General features: G+C 58.3%; 1 protein-coding gene across 1 annotated transcript; it reads left to right on the top strand.

Annotated features, from left to right (window-relative positions):
* Window positions 1-1,415: 1,415 nt before the first annotated feature.
* GALR2 (galanin receptor 2) lies at window positions 1,416-4,150 on the top strand. The gene is made up of 2 exons (XM_054846722.1): window positions 1,416-1,981; window positions 3,370-4,150. Exons 1-2 carry the CDS (start codon window positions 1,641-1,643, stop codon window positions 4,148-4,150), a joined length of 1,122 nt encoding a protein of 373 aa, XP_054702697.1. The 5' UTR covers window positions 1,416-1,640.
* The last annotated feature ends 7,980 nt before the right edge of the window (window positions 4,151-12,130 follow it).

The following is a 12,130-nucleotide window of genomic DNA, read 5'->3' as shown; positions in this document are numbered from 1 at the left end:
CAACCTTCACAGCCATGGCTGGAGATGCGGGGAGCCCTCGCTGAGGGCAGCGGTGACTCCCTGAGGGCTTGTGGCCAGTCTGGGACCAGGAGAGGAAGGCAGAGCTGTGCTGCTGTATCTCAGCACCTGCTGGGCTCCACGGGATGCCTGGCTTTCCTCTGCGCTGCTCCTGCTTGCCTGCTTTTCCCTGCGAGGTAACATAACATCAGGAACAGAGCACCCTCACGATGCTCAAGGGCTGAGCAAGGCCGTATATTCACTTCCCCACCAGGAACCAGTTTGGTGGGGCTGCTCGTGGGCTCCCGAGCATGAAAAGGGCTCCGTGTCCTGTGGCAGCAACATCACGGGGCTGTGACTGTCCCCTGACTTCCCAGCACTGCCAGCAGACTCAGATCTGAATGTCCATTAAGACAACCGAGAAGCTGTGGAGTGGGTTAGTTACAGGAGTAGTTGATATATTAAATATTTCTCTGTCCACAGGAACAAAGCAAGGCAGCCTGGGGGCCAGACGAAGTGTCCTCGGAGAGCTGATTGCACCGGCTAGCTCACCGGCCGTCCACGAAGGCTGTGAAGGAACAAAACAGGCAATTTTACAGGCAGGAAAAGAAGATGTGGAAAAGATCTGTTCTCGCTGCAGTGAATTACCCTGATCCCCACCCCGGGGCAGAAATAAAGATTCTCCTGCAAATCTGAGCTCACCTCTGGGGTGTTTTGGTGCAAGGATTTAGCTACGTGCTGGACGATTTGGACGCATTTGCAGCCTGAGAGGACCCCATTCCTACCCCCCACGCCCCGCAGCCCCTGGGGTTAGCCGAGCCCTCTCCCAGCGACCGCTGCAGGGGCGAGCAATAAGGAAACGGCCCGCCCCCCCCATTTTGGGTGTCCAGCTCGCTTTGGGCTGCCCAGCCCGGCTACCCCGGCACCTTCCCGGGGCGGGGGGCGGGGGGGGGGGGCACGGCACCGAAGGACACTTTGCCCCACCGGATTTAGCCCCCCACACACCCCGGGGCGGGGGGGGATCTTGCCGCCCCCATCGCTCGGCGGGCCGGTGTTTGCCGCGGCGGGGGGCTCGGGGCGCGATGCGTGGGGCTGGGCGGGAGCCGCCGCCCCGGAGCCCCAACACCCCCCCCACCACCCCCCCCCGCCCCGCCGGCGGCAGGGAGAGCGCCCAGCCGAGCCGAGCCGAGCCGAGCCGAGCCGAGCCGCACCGAGCGGCCGCGGGCTCCCAGCCGACCCGGAGGAGGTGAAGGGCACCCGCATCCCGTGCATCCCCTCCCGCGTCCCGTGTAACCCCGGCCGGCTCTCCGTGAGCCCCGGAGGGTCACTCGGCACACTCTCCGTGCACCCCCTTTCCCGTGTATCTCCCGTGCGCTCTCCGTGCATCCCTTTTCCTGTGCATCCCCGGTACGCTCTCCGTGCACCCCCTTTCCCGCGCAATCCCTGGTACACCCCCCGCTGTGCTCTCCGTGCACCCCCTTTCCCGTGCAATCCCTGGTACACCCCCCGCTGTGCTCTCCGTGCACCCCCTTTCCCGCGCATCCCCGCCACGCTCTCCGCGCACCCTCTGCGCGCCTCCCCAGTGCGTTCTCCAGGCACGCTCCCCCCGTCCATCCCCGCTGCGCGCTCCGCACACTCCGGCCATGAATGGCTCAGCGACGGGCTCCGAGGCGGGCTGGCAGCCCGAGTCGGTGATCATCCCGCTGGTGTACCTCATCATCTTCCTCGTGGGCACGGTGGGCAACTGCCTGGTCCTGGCCGTGCTGCTGCGCAACGGGCAGGCGAAGAACACCACCAACCTCTTCATCCTCAACCTGGGGGTGGCCGACCTCTGCTTCATCCTCTTCTGCGTCCCCTTCCAAGCCACCATCTACACCCTGGAGGGCTGGGTGTTTGGGCCCTTCATGTGCAAGGCCGTCCACTTCTTCATCTACCTCACCATGTACGCCAGCAGCTTCACCCTGGCCACTGTCTCCCTCGACAGGTAGGAAAGGGAATGGGGGGGGGGGCTCCCTGGACCCCGCGGCTCCCCCTTGTCTGGACACACACACACCCCCCCCCACCGTCCCCCAGGCAGGAGAGGGGACAGAATCCCCTGGAGCCAAGTCCCAATTGCTGCGACCTCCAGGAGCTCACAGATGAATCCAGGAGCATTTCCCAGTTCGTGCGTGCAAGGCAATGCAGTCATCGAGGATGGCGTCCAGCGGAGAGGGTTGGATTGGGACCCCTTGCCCCAGTGCCCAGCTGGAGGAGGTTTTCAGACCCCGAAGCTGTAACAGGACTGGGGTTTATCCTCAGACTCTGGCAGCTCTCCATGTGCTCTCTGTAGAGAAGCAAAGCTGGATCCCTGCGCAGCCCCTGCTCTTCCCGGGATGTGTGGAGAGAGCCCCTGCCCTCCCCACAGCAAAGCGAGGAAACCTCGAGGAGGAGAAAGCACTGGGATGTTTGAGCTGCGACACTGCTTTTCCCACCCTCCCCTTTTATTAGCAAAAAGCCCCTTTCTGTCCTAGTCCTGTCCCTTGTCCCAGTGACTGTCCCAGCCTGGCCCAGGGGGGCTGTGAAAGGGAGCCTGTTGCTCCTGCCTGCGCTTTACCCCGCGCTAGCTCAGCTGCTGGCTCTACAAGGGCTGGCGAGTTCCTAACCCTCAGCAGGCGAGAGCCAGGGAGCTGCTGGTCCTGCTCTGCTCGGTGCCCGAAACCTGTGAGACGGTGGGATGTGTAAAGTCCCTGCGAAAGGCCCCTGGGAAGAGCCGCGGCAGCCCCAGAACAGGGCTGGATGCGTCCTGCTATCCCCGCACGACACCACCCTGGCTGCCGGGACAGCCCCCCCCAGCCCCCAGGAGCTAAACTGGACCCAGGGTCTGCCTCTCCTCCTGCAGCCCCAGAGCTGGGAGGAAGAGAGGTATCAAGCAAGCAGGGACTTGCATGAGCCCCTAGATCTGAACGTAATTAAGGAACCATCTAATTGCAGAGCTGAAAACTGGTGACGTGCTTTCGCATGTGCCAGTGCAAGCAATGCAGTGTCTGGGGATCCTGGGGACTTGCTCCTGCTTTCATATGCTCGCTGCTGCTGTCGCTTGTGCGAGATAGACCGATGATCAAGTGAGGATCTGCTGGATTAGGGAGAGGGACAGAAGGGGACTGTCCCCATCTTCCCTGTGAGCACTGCTGGGAGGGTGATGGGACAGGGTCAGGGGAGAGGATTCTCCTCACCCCACTGGGACACTTAGGAGCACCAGGGAATCAGTTGTGGGACTAATTGCCCTGGAAAGCTCAGATCCATCACTTTTGCCCTTTCTCCAGTCTGCTCCCGGAGCAGCTCCGCATGCTCTCCCCAGGACTGCAGCCATGTCCCTCTCCCTCTCCCATGCAGGTATTTGGCCATACGATACCCCCTGCACTCAAGGGAGCTGAGGACACCCAGGAACGCCCTCATGGCCATCTGCTTCATCTGGGGTCTTTCCTTCATCTTTTCGGGACCTTACCTCAGCTACTACCAGGAGTTCCGGTTGGCCAACCTGACCGTCTGCCACCCCATCTGGGAGATCTCCCAACGCAAGGTCATGGACATCTGCACCTTCATCTTCAGCTACATCATCCCAGTGCTGATCCTGAGCCTCACTTATGTGCGGACTATTCACTACCTGTGGAGGTCTGTGGACCCTCTCCAAGACATGTCAGAGTCCAAGAAGGCCAAGCGGAAGGTCACCAGGATGATCATCATTGTAGCCGTCTTGTTCTGCCTCTGTTGGCTGCCCCATCACCTGGTCATCCTCTGTGTCTGGTTCGGGTACTTCCCTCTCAATCACGCTACATACGTGCTCCGCATCCTCTCACATCTCATCTCCTATGCCAACTCCTGTGTGAACCCCATTGTCTACGCCCTGGTCTCCAAACACTTCCGCAAGGGCTTCAAGAAGATCTTCATCTGCCTCTTGCACAAGAAGGCAGCCAACAAGGTGCACGTGGCCCAAGTGACGAACACCGTCAGCACGCTGGAGGCAGAGCTCAGCGAGGTGACCCACATCAGCGAAGCCCTGCCTGGCCGCTCATCCCTACGCTGCAAGGTTCCAGCCCAGCCCTGGGGGAAGGCAGAGCCGGTGGAACATCAGCAGAAAGCGGATGGCTCCTTCATCACCTTCAACATCACCTAGCAGAGCTTCTTCCCACCCCATGGCTTTGCAGTCTCCTGCAGCATCGCAGGCCTGGGGATGGGCTACGTTTTGGGTTAAAATGCATCAAATCATACCCTTTTTCATTCAAATGCACCCAGATATCGTAACTGTTAAAGCGATACTGCTGGCTACGGACTCAGCCAAGCGACCAACCGAGGATCCCAAGGGCAGGATTTGCTTCCACTGAGCACTTGCTGAGAGCAGAGAGGTCAAACCCCCAAATCAACTCTCATGTGTAATCACCTGTTCCTCAGTCACAGACAGACTTACACCCTGTTGCATCTACACCTGGAGTCTACTGAAAGCTCTGGTCTCTCCAACCAACACAGCGTCCAGCTGGAGTTAGCAGGATGCACTTTTAGGGACACTTGGGAAGTCTTGGTTTATTTGTGTCCCAGGAGCTGCGTCCTGGGGCAGCGCTGGCCACAGCCACATGGGCACAAACCTGGCTCAGGTAGGAAAATCCAGGAGAGAAGCGTAGAAATCAGGAGACAAACCTTTGTGGCGCAGCCGGTGCTGGCTGGGCTTTCACATCCCAGCTCGCGGCTCGGGCGAGGTTTCCCCAAGACGAAGCACGGCTGAAAGCAGCATCCGCAGCCGAGACAAGCGCCACAGCCCAAGTACGGGACTGCCGAGGGCACGGGGCACTGCTCCGTGCTGCTGACCATGGCTGATCCGGTGCGTGCGAGGCTCTGCAGAGCATCTGGAGGTCGCCAAAGATGGGCAGGGAGGGAGGCTGTTTGCCAGGGGAGCGCAGCCGGGGCCCCGCGGGAGAGGTTACGCTGCCGGGGGAAGCGGAGCGGGACATCAGCGGGTCAGCACTGGGGGAGGATTTTAATGCTTTCAGACAGCTTGGGCACAGGTCAGCATCTCAGCCCAGGCGAGGTGCTCGCAGAGAAGAGCGAAGCAGAGCACTGGCACTGTTCTCCTGCGGCCGTGGCGCGGGGCCGGACAGCTGGGGCTGCACGAGTGCTGGGGGACCCCAGGCAGCTGGGGAAGCCACAATAAAGCCCTCCATCCTGCATCCCGTGTCCTGCTCCCTTGAGACACCCCGTGGTCCACAGCAGAGGAGAGGTGGGTGCTGGAGGGGTGGTGGGACTCGCTGGCCCAAGGGAATCATAGAATCTTTAAGGCTGGAAAAGACCTCTGAGATCATCAAGTCCAACCATCAGCCCAACACCAGCATGTCTACTAAACCATGTCCCAAAGTGCCACGTCTACAGGTTTTTTGAACACCTCCAGGGATGGTGACTCCCCCACCTCTCTGGGCAGCCTGTTCCAATGCCTGACCACTCTTTCAGTGAAGAAATTTTTCCTAATATCCAATCTAAACCTCTCCTTACACAACTTGATACCATTTCCTCTTGTCCTTTCACTAGATACTTGGGAGAGCAACCCCCACCTGGCTACGGCCTCCTTTCAGGTAGTTGTAGAGAGCGATCAGGTCTCCCTTCAGCCTCCTCTTCTTCAGGCTAAACATCCCCAGTTCCCTCAGCTGCTCCTCACAGGACTTGTGCTCCAGACCCTTCCCCAGAAGCCGTGGGCAGCAGTGGAGCAGAGGGCGTGGGTTATCTCCGAGCATCCAGGAACATCCCCGCGCTCCCCTTAACGTGGCCGTACCCACACACAAGAGGCTGCCATGACTCACGCGTCCCCCGTTCTTACCACTGCAAAGGCTCCATGAGCGGCTGAGCCCTGCGACCGCCAGCAGCCAAGGGCTTTATTTAAAGACCCATCATCTTCTTACCAGAAGCATCATCACTGGAATAGGATCGATTAATTCTTTTGAAAACCCTGCGGCAGAGTGCAGCCAGAGGAGGTGGTGAAAGCGCGTGGGAGCTGGGACGGGCTGTGCTGAGCATCCCTGCGATGCCCAGAGCTGTGCCCCGACGGCGCCAAGCACCCGTGAAGATCAGGTCTCTATAAATTGCCATTACAGAGGGTGTAGATCTGTCTGCACAGATTTCCCTCCTTGCAACATCCCCACGGCAGGGCCGGGATGAGATGCAGGAGGCTGTTTCTATCTGCCACCATGGATCTCCCCGGGGGTCTGCTCGGGGTCTGGGTCCCGACGCAGCCCTCCTCTGTGCCACGCTGCCCTCCACCCCTCCCCAGCACTCGGCCTTTCTTCCCGGGAGGCTTTTGGCTGTCAAACATTTATTTTTCCCTGCTGAGTGTTATTATAACCAGATCTTCCTGTCCCCATGCAGAGGGCCATAAATCGGCCGCTGCCTCATATCAATAACCCTTATATTTAGTCTAGGCCTGCTCACAGCATAAGTCACAGACAACGAGCGTATAAACAGCTCCATTACTTATATCTGCATTTATCTCCCCTGCTCAAGTCTTCCCAGCCAGGGAAAACAGTGAATCAGCCATGCAGACACAGCTAAAAGCCTCATCTTCCTCCTGCCCTCATCCACCTCTGCTCAGAGAGCCGTGGGACCTGGCTCCAATGGATCCCCCGTCCCATGGCGAGGGGTTCAGCCCCCGCTCCTGGGCACGGTTATCTGCTCACCTTGGGATGGAGACAGCGTCTCACCACCTGCCCAAGGACAGGGGTCCCTGAGCTGGCATGCCTGGGGGCGCAGTGTCCCTCGTCCCTTCATGCCATCGCAGAGGAGACGCAGACCCTGCTCCCCTCCATCTCACACCCCCCCCCCGCCCCCAGACCTGTTTTCCTTTCACACCCAGCTGCGCCCACAGATCTCAGCCCGAGATGCTGCAGGGCATCGTGGTGCCAGTCCCCGGGTCGCACCACGGGAAGCCCCACGGAGTCGGCGCTCGCTTTCAAGCCCAGGTCGTTCCCCTTTGCACCGGGCTGAGTTCCCAGAAAGGACAGGAGTCGCTCCTGAGTTCATCTTTTTATAGCGTTCACAAGAAAACAAAAATAACCGGCTCACAGATGTACAAACCAGCCAGCAAACCTCAATCCATGCATCGTGCCCGGACGAGGGGCTTGAAATCCACCGAGAAAGAACCCTGGGAGGGAGCAGAAAGGAGCTGGGCTGGTACCCGGGTATCTCATCTCACCACGGAGAGAAAGCTGGGGTGTTCGGAGGAGGGACCCGAGAGGAGGAGCAGACCCTGGCGCCGTACTGGGGCTGCTGCTGCTCTTGCTACCGATGCTCATCGTGACCCAGCACGTAGTGCCTGGCCCCAGGGGACCCGTGGGGAGCAGGGCCAGCCAGCTGTGCCCCAAACTCCTTGCCCATCCCCAGGGAGGGTCCTGGTGCCGCTTCTAAGCCGACCGTGGGAAAAGCCCAGACCACAGCGTGGCTACCGACCTCTCAAGCATCCGGCGCCAAGCTGTCCTCGGGCTGGGGGATAACTCTGAGCAGCAAAGCTGGGTCTCTGGGGACCCACTTCTTGCAGCTATGTTGGATCCTTTGGCAGCAGCATCGTGCCCACCACGAACCAGCCGAAGAAGATGGAGATGAATGTGATCAGTAGCTCCGATGGGGCCGATCCCAGGTGACGGCACTCCGGCTACACAGGCAGTGAATCCTACAGTCCCACGCTGGTGAAAGTAGGCTTACAACAACCAACAGAAGAAAAGTGCTAAATTACCATGGATTTTGTAAATTCAGTTTGTTTCCTGGGTATTTTGGCAGTGCATAGGAAAGGAGGCTCAAAATAGGATTAGCAGCGTAGAGCCGTGACTGTCAGCCAGAGGAGAAAAGGGGACGGGTCACCTCTTCAAAACAGCTCATCAAAACCACACACAGTGCAACAACATCGCTGCTCCCCCTCGGCTTGGCTTTGCCACAGGCAGCTGCTCATTTTGCAGCTTTGGGTCTTTTTGAGGAGCCCCAACATTGCTGTAACACCGGCACCGCAAGCAGAGCCCTGGGACGCAAGCGTGATGCTCACATTCAGTGCTGGGAGAAACAGGTTTAGGAATAAATAATAATAATAAAAACAGATCAATGGGAAAAGGGGTGGGGGCTGCAAATCCCAGGGGTGGTGGTGCAGACTGTGGGGTGCAGGGCCGGCTTCACGAACAAGCTGCGGACTGCTGCAGGTACAACACGGCCGGAGCATCCCACAGCCCGTCTGTCACCTGTATCCGACAGCGGCAGCCTGGACACTGAGAGAAGGTGCAAAGGACAAATAACGGTGTGCAAGAACAAACTAGCACCTATGCAACAGTCTACCCGCGGCGCCTCCTGTCCTAAAATGACATTGGAGCCATCTCCTGCACCACCCCAGGGGACATCCAGCCCTGGGCATCCTCCTAAACACACCAGCCATGCGTCCACCACCATATCCCGTGGTCCGCCAGCATCTTCCCAAGAAAAATGAGAGGGAATCAAAGTGATGATGAAGTAAAGCCTTCGCCAAAGCTTGGCAGAGCTGGTCCCCCAAAGAAAAGACTCAGGAACTGTCTTCAGCTGGAGAGGCACAAAAGCAACACCCTGATGCTGCAGTTGAATACACAGAATCAATGGGAGAGCATGTGTGTATGGACATGCAAAAAAGCCCAGCAAAGAAAGAACAAGCAATTTTTTTTAAGCATCACAAGCAGAGTGATTTGCAGAGGCTTCCAGTACATTTGCTAATTACATTTAACACAACCCCCCAAAAAATCAACTTCATGACTGCTGCCCAGCTCCCTCGTGCTGGCGAGTGCGAGGCAGGTGCTGACACAGGCAGGACTGAGCCCATGGAGGAGAGAGCTGTGCCCTGGAGATGCAACACGTCCCTGGGGAGTGAGACCCTAAGATGGTCCATAAGGCCAAGCTGGGGAGGTCGTCACTGCCCTCCACCCGCAAACAGACGTTTCCCCGTGTGCCGCTCGTGCCGGGGCTCAGCGGGGCCCGGGCACCAAATGGGGATGGCAGAAAACCGATGTGCAGAGGAAGGAGTTGGGAAGCACAGCTCCGGTCTGCACAAAGTAACCCCCAGCCCTTCCAACAGCCTCCCAAGCCTGCGGCTGAGCCCTGCTCTGCTGTGTAACTCTCTAGAGCTGCCCACCCCCCCATGGCTGCTTTGAAGACACATCCCAGGACACCCCTAACTTGGCTCCCGGCCCAAAGCATCGCTGCGTCCCCTCTCCCCGGGCTCTGGGCACGGCCAACACCAGCTCGTTGCTGGTCACTGTTCAGCAGCAAGACCCCAGAGGGTGACGGTGGGCTTGGGACAGACCCTGCACAGCACCTAGCTGGGGGCTGCACCTCAGTCCTGCCTCCAGCACCCCCAAATCCCCTCCGACACGCACTGCGGCTCACACGGCTGCTCTCACCCTCACGCAGGAGCAGCAAGGTGCTTTGCGATGATTAGACAGCAAGGTCTGGGTTTTTGCGGGTCTCCGTGGTGTGATGCATCCAACCCGCCCTCCTCATTTTACGGATCCTCACCATCGATTTGTATTTGCTCATTTGCAGGCAGCAAGACTGAAGCCTGTGCCAGCTGCTGGACCATTACACCCTTTACAGGATGCTACAGAAATAGAGAAAAGAAAAAAGCATCACTCCAGCTTATCTGCCATTGCCCCCGCTTGTCCAAGGATGAAACCTTCTCCCTCCTGCCCAGCCTGTGCCTTGATGAGCCCTTCGAGGTTTTGCTGCTAAGGCAAACCATGGTGGGAAGTGACTTTCCCCCAAACAACGGGACATATCAGGCCCACGTGGAAAAGACAAGAACACCGTGACCTGCTGCTGCTCAGCATCCTCCCAGCTGAGTGGGGACGGGCTCCCAGTCTGTCCCCTCGGGAGATTTTATCTTAAACGAAGCCCGCTGCAAGTCCTGATGTTCTAGTTAAAGTTTAATAAAAGCAGAATCAATTGGGAGTGGAAAATAAATAGGTTAAACTCAGCTGCCATCAAGCCCAACAGTGGGCAGGGAGATGAGGGGCACTTGGCTGAAACCTCAGGTTAGCACAAGCTTTCCAGAGCGCAGATTTATCACCAGGGTTGAAGAAGTTGTTTTGGTTTGTGGGTTTGATTTGTTTTCAAACACTCTGCCAAATTTGCTCCCCGGTATGATGAGGCAGCCAAGGGGAGGTGGGGGCTGAGGCTTCTCAGCCTCCTGCCCTTGTTTCTCCCGTACGTGGCTTCCAGCCGCAAAGCGCAGCGCCAGCCCTGGGTGGCTGCAGGGACCCCAGAGCCAGTCCCCGTCCCAGCAGGGTTTGACAAACCCCTTTTGCTGCCCCAAAATAACGGTTGGTGCTGAGGAAGCCACGAGAGCAGGTAGCACACCCAAACCCTGGCACATTCCCCTGCCTGGCCCACTGCAGAAAAAAAAAAAGAAAAAAAAAAGCGCGAAACAGAGAAATGGGGCTCCAGACCCAAACCCTTGGGAATTAGAGACACATCCCCAGCCTGTCCCTGTGTGGGTCAGGGGATTCACAGGCAGCCAGAGCCGAACAGGAGGAGAGGGGAGGGCGTTAAACCCCCAGGAGCCTTGGAGGAAGCAAAGGGGAGGGCAGAGGGGTCTCAGCCCCGGGTCGGGTCCGTGGCCCCTTCCCGTGTTCTCGGCATCGCTCGTGCTCCGCAGGCAGCTCTCAGTGGGGGGTGTGAAGTGCTCAACTGTGAGAGTGTTGGGATGGTCCTGGCTGCCACGATCACTCTTAATTAACATGTTGCAAAGACATTCCTTACCATAAAAAGCCAAGGAGCACATGGGGCCGTTCCCCAGCGCTGCGCAGCGTCGGACATGACTCGGACACTTGAGGTCAACTCAGAGGGGGCGAGCAGCTCCCCCCACTCCCACCCCAAGGAAGGGGTGGCTCTGGCTGGAGCATGCTGCTGCTCCCAAGCAGGTCTGGCTGCTGCAGCAGCAGCTCTGCAGGGCTGGGAGCCCATCCACCTCCCCACGTTCATTCCCTGCACAGGGCAGAGGCAGGTGGTGTGGGAAGGGTTGGAGCTGGGACAAGTGCGAGGTTGGATTTAGGAAATGGGGATCAGGTGGCTCTGCTTTCCCTTTAGCTCAGGGAAAAGGAGGGTCTTGGACTCCCACCTAAGAGCCATACACCTGGGAGCAGCAGAAGCCTCCTCTTTCCCCAGGTACTCACCACCTCTAGCTGCTCCTCATGCACAGCTTCCACCAAGCTAGGCTCTCAGCCCCCAGCAGCCTCTCACCCCCTCTTCCTTCCTCCAGATGTGGCCAGGGCATCCCTGGAGTAGAAAACAACACATCCAACCTCTGGTGCTGGTAATGGAGAGACCAGGAGGGAGCGGGACATTTGGCATCCCATTCTCTGACTGCATCTCCCCACCTGCGAGCTGAGCTGGACCAGACTGGTACAGCTTTCCTGTAGGCCATGCAGAGACATTCCCAGAGCCTCTGGAGAAGGGGATGTGGCTTCATCCCAGACCCTAAAGGATCTCATACATTTTCTTTGGGCTCTGGTTAGCACAGGGAGGATACCAGCTCCCACACACTAAAGCTCAGATGCTCCAGAAATGCTGCAGGCAAAGCTCCCCCCTTCCCTCCCCTGGCTTTGCCTGCAATTATTCCAGGTGAATCACCTCGCCCTGGGATCAGCCGCAGTAAAACATGTTTTACAGCCTCAGCACAACAAATTCCGCCCCCTCTCCTGGAGAAAGAATTTCAGACCAGACCATTGCAACGGCAGAAAGAGATCCAGAACGATGGAATCCAGCTCCTTCTGGTGAATGTCAGCGTGTGTATCCAGCAGGCTCGACACCACACGTAATGAAAGCCAGCAGCACTTTGCTTATGCTTAAAAACACTCTGTCCAGCACCTGCCAGCCTTCGAGAGGCTCTTGGAGCTGACAGAGGGAAAAACAGCTAGCACTGAAGTCTCAACTTTCCTCAAGCATTCGAGATCCGAGAGCAGGAGGGAAGGTCCCTGCTGGGGAGGGCTCTCGGGTCAGTCCTGTGAGCCCGCACCACCAGACACATGAAAAACAGCCAGGCAAGCTCGATCAAGGTTTGAACCTCCACAGTGGTCCAGCTCTGGGCTGGACAAGCCTGTCAAATCTGCTGGGGTTT

This window comes from Grus americana, chromosome 18 (genome assembly GCF_028858705.1).
Source record: "Grus americana isolate bGruAme1 chromosome 18, bGruAme1.mat, whole genome shotgun sequence".
Lineage (NCBI taxonomy): Eukaryota > Metazoa > Chordata > Aves > Gruiformes > Gruidae > Grus > Grus americana.
This window is presented reverse-complemented; position numbering and strand designations above follow the sequence as displayed.

Excerpts from the sequence above, each read along its gene's own strand:
- GALR2 (XM_054846722.1), top strand. The coding sequence starts at position 1,641 with ATGAATGGCTCAGCGACGGGCTCCGAGGCGGGCTGGCAGCCCGAGTCG. Across the intron at positions 1,982-3,369 it reads GCCACTGTCTCCCTCGACAG|GTATTTGGCCATACGATACC; the intron begins GTAGGAAAGGGA and ends TCTCCCATGCAG.